We start from the raw sequence: 20,838 nt of genomic DNA on the forward strand, positions 1-20,838 counted from the left end.
TCAAATGCTTAAATTATGTTTTATAATTTCAAATCAAATTAATATACATATACTTACATTTATATATATATATACACATTTATTTACAAGCAATTGTTCGTGAATTGTCGGGAATAGTCAAGGGTTAAATGAATTCATGAAAATAGTTCTCAACTTTCGAGACTCAACATTACAGACTTTGCTTATCGTGTCAAAGATATTAAATCGTATCGAGAATTTGGTTTAAAATTAGTCGAAATTTTCCGGGTCACTACATCGATTATCCACCGTTTGTTGCAAAATCTTATCATCCAGACTCAACGCATTCACCTTTTTCCTTGGTACCCAACCGCCTCGGTATATGAAGAAAATAACAACTTGGGCAACCACCATTTCTCTTCTTGTCTATCATATTTATCTTCTTTAGTGATTCTATTTTCATCAAGTTGTAAGTATACATCGGATAATTTCAAGCCTTTCTTACTTCTACTTAAGCTTAAAATATTATATATACACTTAAAATTAAAAGATTATATATACACTGTTGGTGGATATGATGGTAATAAGTACGTCGCAATGGTGGAATGTTTTGAATACCTGAATGGATTCTTATGGGTGTCTCATATATCACAAGAAAATCCATCAAGTCACCATGTGGCTCTTAACCAATGGAGAGTGGAATAACATCAAACCAAGTGCATATCTATAGAATTCTCCGCCAACTGCTTCAATATGAGGGACTGTAAAAGTGGCTAACTGCTTTAATAACAAACATTTATCTGGTTGCTCCATTATCATTCACGTACCAATGATAAAGATACGTTTTTCCATAATCGCAATCATAATGTTAACCACTCTCTATCATATATGACCACAGATACACCCAATGTTGGTCAGAAGCGGCTTCAAAAATGTTGTGTATTTAAACAAAACGTTTCACAACTTTTTGAAAGCCGCTTCTGACCAACATTGGGTCTCCTATTATAATACATGACGGAGAGTACTTTTCAGTATGATTGGGATTGCTAGAAAGACGTATCTGATAATGAAGCACACCAGATGTAGGTTTTAAAAAATAACAATTAGCCACTTTAACAGGCCCTTCGTATCGAAGCAGTCCTAAGAGAATTATATATATATATATACATGACGGAGAGTACTTTTCAGTATGATTGGGATTGCTAGAAAGACGTATCTGATAATGAAGCACACCAGATGTAGGTTTAAAAAAATAACAATTAGCCACTTTAACAGGCCCTTCGTATCGAAGCAGTCATAAGAGAATTATATATATATATATATATATATATATATATATATATATATATATATATATATATATATATATATATATATATATATATATATATATATATATATATATATATATATATGCAATTAGCTTGATGTTACCCCACTCTCTTTTGGTTAAGAGTCACATGATGTACCTGATGATGGCTGTTGTTGTATATATTGAAGATGCACATAAAAATTCATTTAGGTATCAAAACGTTCCACCGTTAGGATGTACTCATTACCATCATATCCACTAACAATGTATATAAAAAATTTTAGGTTGAAGTTTAAGAAACACGTGCTTGAAATTATCCAGTGTACACTTACATTTTGATGAAACTGAAACCACATAAGAGGATAAATATAATAGACATGTGAAGAAAGGGAAATTACCCACGTTTTTATTTTTGTCGTCTACCGAGGTTGCTGGGGAATCGAGGAAAAAGAAGAATGCGGTGAACAGGGGTGATAAGATATTACAACAAATGGTGGATCATTAGGAGCTTAAAGAACAGCCGATAACAAGATCAATTACCTTGAAAATAAAATTGATGATCAATATTCCTAAAAACTCAAGATTCAGTTGATTAGATGTTTTAAGCTCGTGAAACATATTTTTTGCGCTTTAAAATCAAGAACTGTTGTTGGTTAGTGATGAGACCGTTCGAAGCAAGTCGCAAGGTCAGATTGTCTGACCCGCAAACCTTGCGACTAGTGCAAGATCATTAGTCACACAGGTTGATTCAAAGTTGCAGGGTCAGATTGTCTGAACCGTGAACCTTGCGACTAGTGTTAGATCATTAGTCACACAGATTGATTCAAATTCCCAAGGTCAGATTGTCTGACATGCGAACCTTGCGACTTGATTCAAACATCAGTCTTCAATATGATGATTCTCATATATGTGTATCTTATGTTGGTGGTGGTGATGAAACTGAAAGTGGTGATTGATGTAGTTGTGGTGATGATGCGGTTTGTGATAAATATGGTAATGGTGAAATAGACTGTTGGTACTATAAACTGATGTTGGTGGTGATGAACGATCTTGGTGCTTCGTGTGTTGGTGGGAAAGATGCAGTAGGTGATGGTGGTATAGACTGTTGGTGATGATGAGAAATGGTAACTAACAATGAAGGTGATGGGTGTGGTAGTGGTGATGAGGTGCGCCTGGTGGTGATTGAAAGTGGTGTTTATGTACTTGGATTTAATGAAAGAAAAAGATGAAATTAATAAAAAGATAGTGAAAGGTGTTGTTCATGCAAGTGATGAACTGGTTCGATGGTGAAAGATGGTGGATATTGAGTGGTTTAAAAAGGAGGCTGAAAGCAGCATGAAGGACCTCATTTATCTCTTAAAAATCACAAAATCTGTTAGAGAATCCTATCGAAAATCTTATCGTGATAAGTTAAGTCGCAAGGTAGTAATTGCAAACCTTGCAAGTCGTTCATAACCAATGTACGCCTCTTAAAACTCGGTAAGTCGCAAGATGGCTGTGCGAATGTGGGACTCGTGTTGTCCCGGTCAAAAGTCCATGTCTCAGTTAGCGTCTTGAATTTTCTCGGCAATGGCTCAAAAATAACGAGTTCCATTGTCGCAGGATGACATTGCGACTTGCAAGGGAAATTTGACAATAAATTTTTTTGGAGAGCGAATCCTTGTAGTTAATTGGTAAAGTAAGTAATTGTTGTCAATAGCCCTTAATATTATTGTATAATTGAAAATTCTTTTGTAGAATTAGTGCATTATGTGTTATAAATATAAAGATTGAATGTAGTTGATTGTTGTTAATTTGTGCTCTTATAACACTTATTAGCATTCATATTATTAAGATTGTTTTTATTTGCTAAAATAACGAATACTATAAACAAAGATTAATTCATTGAGAGTAGAAAAAAACCGAATAAGGATACAACACAAAACATATTGGCTCGAAATTATAAAACAAAACGTCGTCCGCTATCTAGAACCGATCCAATCCGATCAAACAAACAAGCACCACACGCAAAAGCAAACTAAACCTAAATACAACAAAAGACCCAAACCAAGGTTACAAACCACATACAAGATACAATATACAAGATGCAACAACAAAAACACTAACGAAGGAAGAAAAAAAAATAAACGAAACGAGGACCTAATGATTCGGTTTGACTGCCTTTTGGTCAACCTTGTCTCGCCTACCCGATCGATTATCGAACCTATACGATAAAATGTTTGACGGCCCAGAACCAACCAGAATAGCTGAATTGGGAGGAAAAACACCCTTACATATAAGTCCTTCGAAAACCCGACTCTAATCTTTAAATGACAAATACTTGTAAATTATACTAATATATATGTTTATGTGCATTAGCATTAGTGTATGGTTCAAAATATAATAAATAGTGTTTTGTGAGGTGTCTTGGCGAATTAGAAAGTGTTGTGCAAACAAGTCGGTAAAAGAATAGTCATCAAAAATATAAAAGTTAAGTAAAAAGTACAATTCTTTGATATATTTATGTACGTAAAAGAATGATATTCGAAGAAATGTACTTGATGGTTAAAAGATAATTTCAACGGGTAATAGTTCAAAACAACCACTTATACAGAAGTCATAAAAATGGGTTAAACTGATTCATCATTATTGTGTCACTAAAAGGCAATCAAACACAACCTTCGTGTTTTAGAATTTGATGGGAAGACTAGCACCACAAGCCTAGTTTCTAGAAGTATTAAAAAGGCGAGTCAGCACAAATGAAAGATTGCCAGCGCAATAAAAAAAACTTAGATAGATGAATGGTCAACTTGTCTACCTTATCAAAACCTTGGCAAATCTTTTGATTTACAAAATGAGTCTAGACAACGACTAATCAATATAAGTTTTGCATATAGATTTTTTTTTTTTTTTTTAAAACAATCTCCATTACCTATCAATATTAAGACTTCCGTTGCAAATGTCTCATCCTTCATACCAACCTCCAAGTGATCCTATGCTACTAGTATGCTAGAGTTGGATACAATCGCGTAGGAATGACACCTAGAACTATCATGGATGAAAGACAAGTTCGATTTACGGAGTAATGGATTCCAAAACCTTGATAGAACCCAATCCTCCAAAAAATAATCGAATTTCTTAATATTCAAGGATTTGTCTTTCCTCCATTAGTCAAGGAATTCTATTCTAATTTCGAGTCCAATGCTCTAAAAAAATCAAATTTAGTATCTTTTAGAATTCATACTCATAGATATTGAAAGACTTAGCCAGATTCTTGAGGATTCTGTCCAACTGTCTTAAATTCTACAATCCTAGCAAGAACCTAAGGACTCTCCCACTCCAAATTCCAAATGTCATTCACGCCATTTCTCAAGGAGAGCAACTTCAATTTGATTCAGGTAGTCTTTTTATGTGATGTAATTTTGTTCCAACTTTATATTCACTAAATAATTGCTATAACAATGTGTTTTAATGTAGTTGGATTATATGTTCTAGAAATATGTCTAATTATATTCGGTAGTTGGATCACTTACGGCTAGGTTCAAAGTTAAAAGTAGATGTTTGTTACATATATAGTTGGTTTCTTTTCTGAATCTGGTTATGTATTTTTAGAAGTTAAATATTTCTCATATTTGTTGTACCATCAATTTTTCAACAGTCAAATCGTTTTCATTTTTTTAAATTTGGTTATTAGATTCTCAGATACCGGAGTATTTCTTTTTTAATATTTACCCTACATACTAAAAGTGGTCCAGAAATATATGTCGTTCCAACAAGACTAAAACCACACCATCCAACATATTTACGAAATACCCCCAAACTATGCTGAATTTGCAAGTTTTTCAGGGGTAAAAAGTGTAAAGAAATTACTTTATTAAAAAAACTTAAACAAACTCCACCCGAATTTTTAACGACTTGTATCTTCCCGCTCGCTAAGAGTTAAATTTCTCCGACACCACCGACCAACTCGAAATAATTTTACGAACGTAACGAAACTAACTATACTCGAAACGGACGATTTTTAAAAACGCTAAATATTTTGGGCTATCTTCCGTACATATGTATACATATATGATAAACAAACCAAACTAACTACATCATATCGATGGTTCCGCACCCCTTTTTAACACATTTTTTCTCGCGTCAAAAACGCGTGCATGCCATTAATTGTACTAGGTACTACCCACGTGTAGGGATGGCAATGGCCACCCGATCCGGTGGATATCCACCCGATCCACCCGCTTTGTGATGGATATGGATACGGATATGGATGAACCTAAATGGATATGGATATGGATATGGACATGGATGAAAAGTTTCATCCATTGATATATCCATTACCACCCGAAATACGTTTACAAATGCATAAATATAGATTTATGCTTACATATCTACTATTACAAGTTCATTTACCATTAGATTTATATTATGCTTTCAATCCTCTAATGAAATAACTATAACTATAATATATTACAATAAACACGTATATCTAACAAAATAAACTTACATATATCATGTTATATTCATTATTGCTATACTACGTTTTTGTCTTAATCACATATAAGAAAATATTATAACAAAGTTTTAATATCCATTGGATATCCATTAACCCGCTTAATCCACTGGATATGGATATGGATGGATGACCTGAAACTAAATGGATATGGATATGGATATGGATGAACAAAAATTAAATGGATATGGATATGGATACGGCATTACCTGATCCATATCCGATCTATTGCCATCCCTACCCACGTGTATCCAAACACACCCGCAACAATGCGTTTTTAATTATGTAAATACATAATGCTACGTTAAATATAAATATGCAACTCGAAAGTTCTCGCCGCATCGCACAGGACGATTCTTACTAGTTAAAAATAAAGCGTGGTATATACATTAATTGGATAGTCACTATTTTGTGACGCTTTCTAGGAACTTTTCACATTTTTACATGTAAAAGAGACTATGATTTTTGCACTAAAAAGCGTCACTCACTTGAAACTTGATGACAATCACAAGTGCGTCCGGTGGTCGAAACAAGAATTTTATTCACCGGGGTAAAAAAAATAAAAGCGTAGAAACCTTTTTGGGCAAAATGTAGATGCTTTTGGATAAATATGGAGGTTTTTGAATAAAAGGTGGAGGTTTTTTGGCAAAATACCGAGACTTTTAGACAAAATATGGAGTCTTTGGGGATAAAATAGGAAGACTTTTGGACAAAATAAAAAATCATTGGGGGCAAAATAAAAAAATCCAAAATTTTTGTAGTAAAAATTTCGAATCGAGTGGGGGTTGTCCCCGCTTGTCCCTTACTAATTCCGCCCCTGCAAGCGTCATAAACTTGTTGACACACGCAAACGTCACAAACCTAACGACTTTTTTACACTATGAAACGTCATAAAATAATAAGATATTTACACTTGTAAGGATCTCTGTATTTTTCCACAACCATGGAACCCCGAAATAGCCAATCTACAATCAAACTTTTAATCAGGTCGAAAAATGATTGCCTGTGGGTAGAACCAAGACTCATTTTAGCCAGGAGCTTACTTTAACTACTTATTTAGCTACTTTAGGTCGTTGTAGTCCATAAATAAGAATAAAACTTTATCAGAGCTCCAAGGGAGTGGAATCCCACATTCGATAGGGACGCGCAGCAGGTCGAAAAACATATGGTTTGTTGAATAGAATCCAACCACATCAGAATGGATGGTACAAAGTCCTCCAGCTTTTCATACTTTTGGAGAACTTCCAGCTATCAAGGAGACGAAAAGCTCTGTGAAGTAAAAGAAAAAAAAGGTCGTCGATTGCTACTAAGAACCTAACAGAACTTTTCAAAATTGAAAACAGATCCCCGGACAAGGAAGGAAAAAGGCAAGCTTTGAAGAGTGGATTTCATTAAAAACAAGGCCTTACCAGTGACAGAAAGCGTCACAGCTTCGAAAGCCTGAAATTGAGCTTGAAATTCTCAAAGATCAAAGGTGCTGAAGTGGCAAGATAGGGGGGTCTGTAAGTTTTTGTGGACGTCCATGTCACAGAACCTTTCTCTAGCCAAGAATCCCATTATTGATCGAATCGAAGCGGATCCAATTCATTGGCAAATGAAAAATCTACCGTTTTCACACTCAGAAAGGTTCCCGGGAACCTTCGTTACCGTCAGCATTTGGTACTCTCTAGATAGCTTCAATAGTTCACTGCATAACCGTCAAATATTTAGTGTTAGTAACACTAAAGCGTCAAAAATTTATTTAAAAATGCGCTAGCAATTACTCACTTATTTCTAGTAAAAAAAGCCCCACAACAATGCTTAAACACATCCCACTCGTTTCTTCTGTATGATAATTATAGTCAAGTTTAACGAGTCAAATACATTAAAAATATTGTAAATATATGACAAGTTGCCTAGTTGACATTGTCAAATTTCGACTCCAAGTCAACTTGAAAAACTACAGCATTAAACATTTAAACAAATTTAGCTTATATCATCTCATCTCCTTGTTATACCAACATCCAAACTTATTTATGTTTCATACTTTCATCTGTAGCTGTATAAACTCGAACCGTTTGTTATAACATTCGACGCAAAATGTCTTCTTCCACCACCCAAATAAATCACCAAACAATCAGAATCTTAAACACCAATTCCCTCCATTTCATCCCTATTTCTTTCCTCTTCATCCCCTTCACCTTTTCGGCCTGCATCGTCGTTCAATACTACGTATCCTCCACCTCATCACTTTCGGCAAGCACCGATATCACCACCTACTTCGATCCGTTCAACCTTTACGTCATCAAAACAATAATCGCCAATTCTCAACACCAACTAACTCTCAAATCCCTTATCAACATCCTAGCCGTTAATCTTTTCGTCCTACTCCTTACCGTTGCAGGAATAGGTTCGATCACCTACAGCACAAACCAAACCATCCACAATAAACCTCTCACCTTTTCGTCCACTTTCAAATCGCTTTTACGCTCATACGTCCATCTGTTTTCAACAATTATCGCAGGATTGTTGAAACTAATCTTTATCTTTCTTTTGTTTACACTTTCTCCGTTAGCCCTTACACATGGTATCAAAGCGTTAGGGTTCAATTTCGATCTATTCGGAATATCAGTTTTAATAAACAATTTGGCATCCTATGCTTTAGTAAATACTCTAGGGTTCTACATGTTAATATGGGGATCAGCTGCATCAATCGCAGTATTGGAATCAAAGTCAGGATTTGAACCACTAACACAAAGTGCAAATCAACTGAATCAATTTTATTCCGGCCCATTTTACAAAGTGTTAATCACAGGTTTTGTGATCGGCCCATGGGTATCATATTCTGCTAATTTGTTCAACGTATGGATTGGTACAAACTGGACCTGGATCTTACAAGTATGTGCCATTTGCTTGCAGTCTTCATTGATGATTTTGTACTACATGGTGGCGAACACGGTGTTGTATGTACGATGTAAGACGACGATCGGTGGCGGCGGAGGGCAAGTTTCTGGCGAATATGGTAGAGTGGGTATGGATGAAAAAGATGATCAAGTTTCATATCAACTGGTGCAAAAAGGGTATACCAGTGGAGGTTATGATTATATCATGTATTTTCTATGTATTTTTTGGGTAGTTTTTATAGTTTTAATGTTGTTTAAAATATTTAGTTTTTTGCACCTCTTATAAATATATACAAGTAAAATCATACTGGTACTCCGTAACTATATTTTTCTTGAAGTGAAACTGAGACGGCTCAATATCTTTATCTATCTATGTGTCAATTTCTCAATTAATCTTAATTAAATTTGTACACATGTCAATTTCTCAATTAAACCGAATTAAATAATTATAGCTTTCATTCTCAATTAAACTGATTTAAATAATAAAAACTTCCTAAAATAAATTAGATAATGATATACTAAATAATCTAACAAAAAAAATAGCTAATTGAAAGAAGTAATGGACTAAAATAGATTTCCTAAAAATTAATATACGTGCGTAGTTTTAAAATAATTTCCTAAATAAGATTATTTAAAATTTATAGGTCATATTAATTAATTCAATTAATAATTACCTTAAGGTCTTATTATTTTAATATCTTTCCATCCAATTATCCACCAACTCATATTTTATACACAACTATATGATACATGATATGTAGACGAGTGTTAGAAATTTTAGTTTTTATTATAAATACAAATAAAATAATAATAATAAGTATTGAATTTGAGACAGGGTAAAATACAATTCATTAAGTTAAATAATTATCGTTACTTAATAGATATCCTTAACCCAAGCCTAAAAGGTAGCTTAGAAGAGTATAATTTAAATGTTAATATTAATAATTAATAAAACACAAATAAAAAAATAAATAATAGAATAGAACTTTCTATGAAAGGTATATATATATATATATATATATATATATATATATATATATATATATATATATATATATATATATATATATTATCCGAACAGTTATAAATAATAATAAAAGAAATTCTCTAATGACAACCTAAGGGCTATCATTAACGTGCTTAAACTTCGTGTACATAACAGTACGTTACATTTGACTTTTGAATAGCCTACAACGCACGGGCTCAAAGCCCGATACTTATATTTGCTAAAACCATAAATTTATAACTTTCGTGCAACGCACGGGCTCATAAAACTAGTAAACAAATATCTACAAATATTCACCATTATTTACAGTTGATATTACAATCTTTTGATTGGATCAACTATCTTAATATCGCAAGCCCAATGACCTCTAATTCCCCTTTCTAATTAGATAAAAGGGGTTATGTATAGTAAACAAGTATAACCCCTAAAGCACTTAGTATAACTCTTAAATGTACAATACTAAACTTCCTTTAAATACACTTGAGTCCTAAAATGTTATTTTCTTTATGTAACGTGACGTAACTTTCCGTACATTTACGCAACTTGAGGTAACTTTACGTAAGTTTACGTAAATTTATGTAACTTTACGTAAATTTACGTAACTTGACGTAACTTGACGTAAATTGATGTAACTTTACGTAGCTTTACGAAACTTGACGGTTGACGTAACTTTACGTAAGTTTATGCAACTTGAAGTAACTTGACGTAACTTTACGTAAGTTTACGTAACTTAACGTAAGTTTACGTAACTTGACGTAACTTGGCGTAACTTTAACTTGACTTAACGTAAATTACGTAACTTGAAATAAGTTTACGTAACTTGGCGTAATTTGACGTATGTTGACGTAATTTTACTTAGGTTTACGTAACTTAACGTAAGTTTACGTAACTTGACGTAAGTTTACGTAACTTGATGTAACTTCACGTAAGTTTACGTAACTTCACGTAATTTTACCAAACTCATTACGAGTTTATCTAAACTTTCAATAGTAACCGCTATGACCTATTGAAAATAGACTACGGGCTCAAATTAATCACACTTAAGCTGTTTGGTCGACATGTCCCCCTTAAACGCAACCACATATATTGTTTGAAAATGTAGATCAAGCGTTATAAAATTAAAATAAGTAACTTATTTAAAACGGATTTTGAGTAGCCTTGCAATGCACGGGCTCAAAACCTAGTATAATAATAAACATGAAACCCAGTCATTTTCGATACACAAACCACCAATGAAATAATATATTACGGAGTAATTCAAATGAGATATGAGCTACCGTCTTTGTAATTCTTTAGAAAGACAAATTCAATATTTGTGCTTGAAAAAGACGACAATGACGTCAACATATTTATCGCGTTATATTTTGGTTGAAAAAAGACGCTCCCAACGAGCGTTGGGAGTGGTATAGAATTTTTTGGCGGGAACGTATGAATCCCAACTCCTATTATCGTACCCGTATGGTCAAATATTTGTTTTATAAAACCGGTATACCCGCTACTCCCAAATGCGGGATGGGGAAAAAGTTGGGGTGCCGCTACTCCCAAATGCAGAACCCCTTGTCTCCATGTGACCCCCTGCATGTTTACGTTGCTTCAGTAAATGTGGGAGGGTACCGCTACTCCCAAATGCAGAACCCTCTAACCCTAACCCTAATAATCAATACGTGTCAAGAAAAAGCAAGTGTTTTCGACTATATTTATGGGCAAGTGAATGCAAGTGTTTTCGACTAAATTTATGGGCAAAAAATTATCACGTACATACAATAATGATGTTACAATACAGTGATCAATCTATGTATTGTATGCATGTGAGCAATGCATTCAAACTGACGTCATGGATCATATTCAAACTGACGCCATGCATGTGAATACTTGGGTTGCAATATTTAGAGGGTTCCGCATTTGGGAGTAGCGGTACCCCTCCCACATTTTCTGATGCACAGTAAACATGCAGGGGGTCACATGGAGACAAAGGGTTCCGCATTTGGGAGTAGTGGCACCGCCAACTTTTTTCCCATCCCGCATTTGGGAGTAGCGGGTATACCGAATTCATAAAACAAACATTTGACCATACTGGTACGATAATAGGAGTTGGGATTCATACGTTCCCGCCAAAAAATTCAGTGGTATATCTATAAGTCAATTTTAAAATTCCCATTTGATTTGAGTTTTTGGATTATAAGATTCATGATAAATGAGAAGTACTCTATTAATCACAGGGTTTTTGAATTCGTAAGATTTATGTAGGATCTCTATCTCGATCATGATCATATGATCTAAGATTTTTTGTCGGGTTCTATCTTGCTTCTGCTTGGATCAATAAATTGTAAACTTTTAAGATGTTAATTTTTGTGGATGAGAGTTAAATAGGTTAAGTAGCTTAGCTATTTGTAAGAAAATATTTAATATTTAATTTGACTTCAATAGTTAAGCAGATCTAAATAACAAATATAGTAATCTAAATTAAATTGACTCGTATTGTTTTGTTTTTTTTTTTTTTTTTTTTTTTTGTTTGTTTGTTTTTTTTATGTTTAAATTAAAATGTTTAGATGACACTCTGCAAATTAAAAAGTTCAAATTACATGACATTAACTTTTGTTTGGTTGGACCCAGATTTCATTTGAATGTTACAAGTCTTTCACATTCAATTGTTTTGCAATGTCTATTTTTAATAGATGTCGTGAGCGTTGTTGCACGAAAATTGCTGGTAGATGGATGTATTAATGGGTTGTTGTTGATTAGTTTAGATATTATATAACGATAATATATTATTCTATATATCTTTAGAATTAGAATATGGATATTTACTTTTCATGCCAATATTTTATTATGTACGTAAAGAGTATTTTCATCTTTTTAATCTGTCTCCATTACCTACCTACCCGTTAATTACTTGGAACGCTTCTGGTGATTTTCATTTGCATCAATGTATCAAAGCTTGTATCAATTCATGTAACAATTAGGTTGTTAGAATGGAACTTAACATATATCACTTATAATTTACTAGATCTTTTGATTTCTCTTTAATTTTAACTTAAATTTACATTTTTAGACCATTCACAACGGTTGATCATTTGCTAGCCATTAGGTTAGTCATCTCTGACATGGATGGCTTTCAAATGTTATTCGTCGCCATCAATCATTTCGTGATTACTTCAATCATGGTATAGCATAAATAATGGTGAGGATGATGATGAAATTGCTTTAATTTCTTGTATCAATTGCAATAATACTTGCACATTGTATTATTTAATTAATATAATTGACCTAATATGCTTGAGAAAAGATGTCATGTATTGACTTGTTATTATTAGTGAATGACAACATTTTGAGGTGAGGCTGATAATAACCAGGCGTCAATTTTATCCGTCAAATTACGTGGAATCCCATGTGTCATCTATTTGACGCCCCTGACGTCCCTAACGCGGCGTCAAAATTTGACGGAATGGGGCGTCAGTTACAAATCTGACGGAAGGATAAAGTTGTGTCAAATTTTGATGGACCAATCAGATTTCGCCACTAATTTTATATATTATTAATTATTATATTTTATACCCAACTACCAATAATGTTTTACCACATCACCACCACAATATTTAACACTCAAATTTGACACTCTCATTTAAAAACTTCATCTCTTGACCTTGCCATATCATCAAAAAGTACACTACTTGCCTTTGTCATCATAGTTAAGGTTAGAAACAGTCTGATGGTGACATGATACTCGTTCATAGAAAAAAAATTATGTCATGGTTGTAATTTTTTTTTTTAAAGAAAAAAACGAAAACTCATATAGAAACGAAAACGTTTCCAAAAGAAAACGTCTTCAACTAAAGATACAATAATGAAACCAATGAGGCTCGTACCTAGAAAACGGTACAAACTAACTAACTATCAATAACCGAGCATCACCTAATAGAAACCAATCGGAACCGAACAAAATAAATATACGACACAATCTCTACCTCTAAACGACGAAACAACTGCCTAAATAAACAATAAAAATACACACAACATAACAAGAAGCACAAAACAAACGCCTAACCATCCTTTGGATCGGCTTTCTTCATATTACCATTAATAATCTCCCGGCGGATACATTTATCCGAACAATTTTCAATCTTGAAAGATAGGACATTTGAGGAGCCATCCCCAACCAAAGTAGCAGTCGATGAAGGATTTAACCCACAGTCAGCAAGATTCGGGAATTTAGAGGACCCAAAATCCGCGTTCGAAGATCTTCCAACTCGATTAGCAATGTGATCTTCCAAAAACAATTTTTGAATCGCATCTCCATTGTCCAAATCGTCACCATTATCTTTAAGACTATAAGAACACGAAGCGGCTTTAACGGTCACCCTTCTTTCTCGGCTCAATCACCTACACTTTTCAATACATCCTTTTGCGTCATTTTAAACGAAATGAATGATGAATGCTACCGTTGTTTGTGTGTGTATGGTTTTTATCGAGATTGAATCACGAGTTCATATGACCGTAAAATTAAACTACCCGTTATTTTATAATTGATCTAAGAGCCTTGTACTTTTCTAACTGATTAGTTAAAGTCCCTTTACTTATGACTTCACGAAATTACACCTTATCCTTTTGAGATGTGTTTTCTCCAAAATATTGTCTTCAACGCAAATTTGTTCTACTGAAAACAAAATAGCAGCAGGACCCAAAAAATGGAGACAAAGCAAACTGACTGCAACAAGCTCAAAGCTCCAATTCGGTGCATCGTCAAACTCGGTCTCTTTACTCATCCTTTCTTTTTTACCCTATAATAATGCTAATGCTAATAATACTAATACTAAAAATCATTTTCTAATGTTTACGCTATTCCTAATCAATCTTCCTAATTTTCTAATTTGTTGATAGCTGATACTGAATCTATTGAGCTTAATTTCTTCCACTTGATTCATTCTTATTGTACTGAGTATTACTTTAGTAGTAATAGTACCAGTAACAATGTTTTCAAATTCGTTTAGTGTCCTAAAGTCTCGATTCTGAGATTTAAAACTTGAAGTGAAATTGATTATTGATCGATAGCTTTTTCTTAAATTTGAGTCTCAGTTTTGAAGTTATACATATATACTTATATACTAAATTTTATTGAATAGATAAAACCAAAGAAGCTAGGCTTGATAAAAAAAAAAAACCTCATAATTAATCTGTGCATCTACTTTATTACGGAGTATGTAGTTTGAGTATTACTGCTAATACATTAAATTTTCAAAAATACAACTTTGGTGTTCTTTTTTTTTTTTTTTTTTTTTTTTCCAGTAAATATGAAATTTTTGATTCATTAAGTCATATACTCCGTACTTAGTAACTTGGGAGTTTTTTAATGCCTAAACCTGCGGCATTCATCTTTAAATTTGTCTACATTGGGCACTGATTGGCAGTTATGTTTAAATTTATAGGAGGTGCAGCAATCACATGTAAAAATGACTTTGAAAAGATAAATGAAGACAATCTTGTTACGGTTTCTTCACAATTGCGAGAGGCGATGATGATGTCAGGATCTTCTACATCTGCGCCTGTGCTTGATATGGACTGGAGCAAACGGCCTGGAAGTAAAGTTGTTGATGCTGATCCTAAGGAACAACAACAGGCTGTAGACTACAATAATTTTATTGTTATTCATGGAGCAGGTAAGTAAACGATCTCATTGATTAATATGTGTTGATTAAGTGAGTTAATCTACAATAATTATTTCTGCGTGTCAGGCTCTTTTGGTCATTTTCAAGCTAGCAAATCCGGAGTACATAAAGGAGGATTGACTAAACCTCTTGTGAAAGCTGGTTTTGTTGCTACTCGTATTTCTGTATGCTCGACTGCTCTAAACTTTCCCTTCATTGTCTTTATATATTATAGTATACCTGGCAAACGGGTCAGGTTGGGTCGGAATTGATAGCCATTAGACCTGTTCCTTTGTATTTTGTGTAGGACCCAATAGGTTGGAAACAAACCCATTGGAACCTTTTCTTTAGTTTTGGTTTACACTGTCGGGCCTAATTTTTCTCAAGACCCAATTGACCCAAATTTGAGAGTACGATCTCAGTTGCCAGGTATATATTATATCATATAAAGTTGTGTCTCTCTGTTTCCACTTTGATATGGAATTATAGTGAAAAATTTATGTCTCTAATGTTACTTGTTCTATTAGGTGACTTCCCTTAATCTTGAAATAGTCAGAGCACTCGCAAGAGGTACACTTCTAGTTGTCAGTTTAAGTTCGCTTATCGTTTTATTTTAGAACTTATATAGGATGTTTTTTTCATGTGTCGTCTTTTTTTTCTTTGTTTGAGATATATAATTTTAATGCTGATGCTGAGTAGTTACTATCAAAGCCATCATGTTGACTTTATCTTTGACTGATGTTTTTGAAAATTTGTTGCAGAGGGGATTCCATCAGTTGCAATGTCTCCATTTTCATGTGGATGGTCAACCCGTGATAGAAATGTCAACACGCACTTAAAAGTCTTCTTTTATTGCACTTTACACATGCAAATCACACCACTGAAAAGTCTTTTGTTTTGACAGATCGCTTCTGCTGATGTGTCAACAGTTGTTCAGGCCCTTGATTCTGGTTTTGTTCCAGTAAGTTTTTGGGTTTCTAACCATTTCATGCAATACTTTAAGGAGGTTAATTTATACGGAGTAACTTTTTTTTTTAATAATCTTTATCTAGGTTTTGCATGGAGATGTGGTCCTTGATGAATCTCTGGTATGTCGTATTTTACAGGAAGATTTTTTATATGCAAATGATTTTAATGTTAAAGAGAGAGATTGGTAACGTACTAACTTTCTTTCACTTTTGTTCCAAGGTAGGTCACGAACCGATTTTATAACCGATGTAAGTAATATACTTGTAAAAATGTGTCGGTGTAGGTAATATGATTCATAAATACATTAATTACCATTGGAAATAGTATGTATCCGTAGCACTTTTTACCAGTACTTTACGTACCTTATAATAGATTCGTTATCTATCTTGAAACAAAAGTGAAAGTAAGTTGTCAATCTATGCCTTTAACCCATGATTTCAATTTTTTTAGTATTTAATACAACATGTCGTTTTATTTATTGTTTTAGGGGTGCACTATATTAAGTGGAGATGTAATAATAAGTCATCTGGCAGCACATCTGAAGCCTCAATTTGTTGTTTTCCTTGTATCCTTCTCCACCCCTTGCATTATTATACCGCAATATCAATAGCTTGAAATCAAAGTAATTAAATAGAACACGACTTATTTATCAATTTGGGAAGTGCTGTTTCTGTACAACGTAAATCTACTACTCGTACAAATGTTAAAAAAAAGTGTATCGTCTCTTTAACAAACGCAAGGCTACATTATTCTACATTTTCAGCTATAAGTATGTTCCAGGATGTATTTTTGTTATTATTATCATATTATCTATACGTTCCTATATAATGAGTGGTGAAGACAGATGTTTTTGGCGTATATGACCGCCCTCCTTCAGAACCTAACGCTGTACTCCTCAGGGAAATTGGTGAGCACACATTTTATTCTGTATTTAAATATATAGATATAAATATCTTATACTATACAGAGTCTTGTTTATATCTATATGTGATTTGATTGAACGATGGTCACAACAGCTGTGCGTGAAGATGGCAGTTGGTCCGTTGTAAATCCAACATTTCAAGGCACAGATAAACAAGGTTAGTATCATTTAACCAGAAACTAGTTAATTGGTCTTAATCGCTTACATTCTATAGATATGCTGTTTGGTTCGTTACATTGTCTGCGTGCGTGTGTGTTAATCTTTACCATTTCTAAAAGGATAATGGTAGTCTCAAAATATATATGTTATTTATTCTTATGGCACGAAGAAAATACAATATATAATATACAATTTTTCATGAAACAGTTGAGATTAGTGTAGCATCACATGATACAACAGGAGGGATGGTAACAAAAATATCAGAAGCTGCAATGATTGCAAAGCTTGGTATTGATGTGTATATTGTGAAGGTACGTATAATTAACCGCAGTTTTGTATTAATTACTTGATTTTAGCGTGTAGCTACTTTATTAACTTCAATGTGAGAATTTTCGCGTTTGCAGGCAGCAACAGAACACTCGCAGACAGCCCTAAGCGGAAAATTGATAGATAAAATCCCAGAAGATTGGCTTGGAACAGTTATCCGTTATGTTTCGTAAAACACGTGTTCGTGATTATACATTCTGTAATATTGTTGGTTTACAAATAGTCTGAAGACTTTACATGCTGACTCTGTTGTTGTATCATGCAATTGTGAAGATCCAGTTTATTCAATACCTGGTTTTTATGTTATATAAATATAAATATACAACCAAATACTTTCAGGTGATTGTATTCGGGTGTGCAATGATATAACATGGTAGTTGGGGATAGATTATGAAGGAGTTTGCTTGGTAATATGTTTAAGAGATAAGTGGCCATTTCGAGTGCATGTGGTTAAAAATGAGCGGGAACAGATGAATGGGACATGAGGGTGCGCGTGATATTGTTAATAGCACGAATTTTTCTTTCGGCTTTGCCGTTTTGAGATGAAGTATAGGGACATGAAAAACGGAAGACCATTCCATGGTTTTTGCAAAATTGATGAAAGGAGTTGTTGAACTCAGTTCCGTTATCACATTGAAACGCTTTGATGTTCTTTTCGAATTGTGTTTTTATGAGATTTTGAAAGGGTGAGGAAAACATCATATACTTGAGATTTATGATTTAAAGGGATTGTTCATAAAAATTGGTGAAGACATCAAGAAATAGTAGCGATGTCCATCGTTACTAACAACGGGTGAGGTCCACAAGTCGCTATGTATTATATTAAAAGCATCAAAAGTAACATTAGTAGATGGATAAAACGGCAAAAGAATATGCTTGCCAAATACACAAGACTGAGAAAAAGAAAATCCCGGTCGCGATAGGACACCAGCTCAAAAACCAATTCGTATATAACTCTTCGCACTCCTAACATACATGAGGGAACTTCTGTAGAAATGTATATGTATGTATCACCTTCTTGTTTATAAATTTATCTAAAGCATATTCATCTATAATTTCTTCAAAATTCTTTACTAAAAGCATATTCCTCTTTACATTGGCATCTCCAAACAAAAATCACCTTTGAATTAAAGTAGCACTAAACACTAATATGAGGATATCCCTCTGTGTAATATATTATGTAGCCATCTAAAAGAACAATGTGCATTCAAACCATATCATCAATATCTGGAACTTAATTTATCAATTAAATATTAAAATAATTTTTAATCAACAGTCAAGATTAAATCCTTCATAAAGAATAGAAAATTTGAATGCCTGTGATTAACATTTCAATATCCACTAATTACCAAAAATAAAGATTTTATACATACAAATAACAAAAACTCAATGAGATTACATGAATCAATACTATATACACTTGAATCAGAAAGAGCTAATTAACCTTGATCATCAAACAGTTGTGACAAAAGTAACAACATTTGGAACCTTGTCAAGATAAGAAGGCAAGTTAACATAATCGTGATTACACCCCTCTTCAGTCTCAATTACCAATTCACCATGCAAAGCCTTGCAGTAATTATACAACACGGTGGTTGCAGCAGTGATCCTAAGCAAACACATCATCATCGAGAACGAACTAAGCATCGTGAACACAACAATAAACGTCCAACTACGACTCACCGCGAATTGAAAACTATATGAATACAACCACACCAAAACCGCACCACAAATCCAAAAATACAACATCACAAACAACGTAACTAATCTCATCCCTTTAACCAAATACGCGCTTCTCTTCAAAGGCGTGTATCCCCATTTGGACTCAACCACAACCACTACAAAAGCCAATGACCATTTCACATGAAAATACATTAATATAACACATAAAGTGAAACCTAAGACAATACAAAACATCAGGAAGTAAATTGAGCTGAAATTGATAACAAACAACTCTAGTATTTGTACCAAAACTAGTACTACTACAACTAATATTATAAAGAGTAACGAGATCAAGAACAGAAGAACGTGATAAATGATTGTTGTCCAAACGAGTGGGACGAAAGAGTTGAATAAGGACTTGAGGGCGGCCAAAAAATTGACTTGGTGACCGAAGAAATTGTGGTGCGTGCTATAGGTGATCGTGGCTGTGGCACAAACAGCGATTGTGTAGACGGTTACGATGTAAATGATATAGAAGATTAAATGTTTGTGATGGTTTAAAGGATACTTATGCAAATTGTCAACTGTAGGGGTGATGAGGAGATAAAAGGAGATAGGTAAAAAGAAAAGGGCTAGAGTGAAAAAGTGAGTGTAGTTGTCGAAGATGATTCGTTTTGATTCGGAGAGGACTCCGGTTAGGTTTAAGGTGTGAACCGGTGGTGGTGGTGGTGTTGGCATGGTGGTTGGTTGAAGAGCACGGTGGTGGTGATGGAAATTGTTTTCTTGTTGAAATGATTTTGTTAAGATATAAGTATTTCTTTTGTTATATAGTGTGCATGTTTAATATATTGTAGCCAATGAGTGTTTTGACACGTGGGTAATGACCAAATGAATGGACTATTCAATATGGGCGTCTAGCTATGTAATTGCCTAATGGCAACCGGGACAGGTTGGTCTAATTGGCCAACTGGGACAGGTTGGTTGATATTTAGGATTTTTGTCCATAGGTAGTTCCAAACAGTTCATGTTTTTTCGGTATACTTTTTTTTTTCTTCACAAAAACTACATGAACAAACTCGTTTAAAAAATAAAAAAAAATAAAAAAAAAAAAAAACGAATTCAACCAAGAAATACAACAAAGATAACAGGTAGGTTCGCACTTAGAAAACTATAAATAAAAAAGTTATCTATAAATGCCTGCTCACGACAAGACCTCAAGAAAAAAGAACACAACTACTCACCAACAAACTATACCAAACGACAACCAGTACAAAACATTAGCTCTACTACATACGAACAATGCAAATCAAACAAAAAAAACAACCTTGAGACACCAAAAGTTCAATATCAATCCTTAGACCCCGCCTTCTTCAAATTGTCATTTATCATCTCTCGCAAAATCTTTTGTTCGACCAGTTCTCGATCTTATATGTCAAAACATTGAAGGACCCGTCGCCTACTAAGATAGACGTAGAAGGAGGAATTTTATCCCGAACCACAATATCTT

The 20,838-nt window shown here is 33.8% G+C and overlaps 2 protein-coding genes across 3 annotated transcripts; one reads left to right on the forward strand and one right to left on the reverse strand.

Moving 5' to 3' along the window:
- The first annotated feature begins 14,262 nt into the window (after positions 1 to 14,262).
- LOC139844502 (isopentenyl phosphate kinase) lies at positions 14,263 to 18,505 on the forward strand. Of its 2 annotated transcripts, XM_071834727.1 has the most exons (13): positions 14,263 to 14,399; positions 15,074 to 15,304; positions 15,380 to 15,477; positions 15,820 to 15,862; positions 16,054 to 16,115; positions 16,197 to 16,253; positions 16,345 to 16,380; positions 16,485 to 16,509; positions 16,749 to 16,826; positions 17,106 to 17,168; positions 17,278 to 17,340; positions 17,550 to 17,653; positions 17,747 to 18,505. In XM_071834727.1, the coding sequence occupies exons 1-13, from the start codon at positions 14,336 to 14,338 to the stop codon at positions 17,840 to 17,842; spliced, it is 1,020 nt and encodes a 339-aa protein (XP_071690828.1). In that variant the 5' UTR covers positions 14,263 to 14,335; the 3' UTR covers positions 17,843 to 18,505. The 2 variants fall into 2 exon arrangements, with proteins under 2 accessions (XP_071690828.1, XP_071690829.1); XM_071834728.1 differs by lacking the exon at positions 16,485 to 16,509 and having other exon boundaries at positions 17,102 to 17,168; positions 17,747 to 18,497.
- A 616-nt stretch (positions 18,506 to 19,121) lies between these two features.
- LOC139842280 (uncharacterized) lies at positions 19,122 to 19,544 on the reverse strand. The gene has a single exon (XM_071832439.1). The coding sequence runs from the start codon at positions 19,542 to 19,544 to the stop codon at positions 19,122 to 19,124; it is 423 nt and encodes a 140-aa protein (XP_071688540.1).
- Positions 19,545 to 20,838: the final 1,294 nt, after the last annotated feature.

The sequence above is a fragment of the Rutidosis leptorrhynchoides genome, chromosome 4 (assembly GCF_046630445.1).
Source record: "Rutidosis leptorrhynchoides isolate AG116_Rl617_1_P2 chromosome 4, CSIRO_AGI_Rlap_v1, whole genome shotgun sequence".
In the NCBI taxonomy this organism is placed as follows: domain Eukaryota; kingdom Viridiplantae; phylum Streptophyta; class Magnoliopsida; order Asterales; family Asteraceae; genus Rutidosis; species Rutidosis leptorrhynchoides.

What these genes read in the sequence shown, in the direction of transcription:
- LOC139844502 (XM_071834727.1), top strand. Translation starts at nt 14,336, where the DNA reads ATGGAGACAAAGCAAACTGACTGCAACAAGCTCAAAGCTCCAATTCGG. An exon ending in CTCAATTTGTTGTTTTCCTT is followed by an intron (nt 16,827 to 17,105) that starts GTATCCTTCTCC and finishes TGGTGAAGACAG; the next exon opens with ATGTTTTTGGCGTATATGAC. An exon ending in TTGATGTGTATATTGTGAAG is followed by an intron (nt 17,654 to 17,746) that starts GTACGTATAATT and finishes TCGCGTTTGCAG; the next exon opens with GCAGCAACAGAACACTCGCA.
- LOC139842280 (XM_071832439.1), bottom strand. Translation starts at nt 19,544, where the DNA reads ATGTATTTTCATGTGAAATGGTCATTGGCTTTTGTAGTGGTTGTGGTT.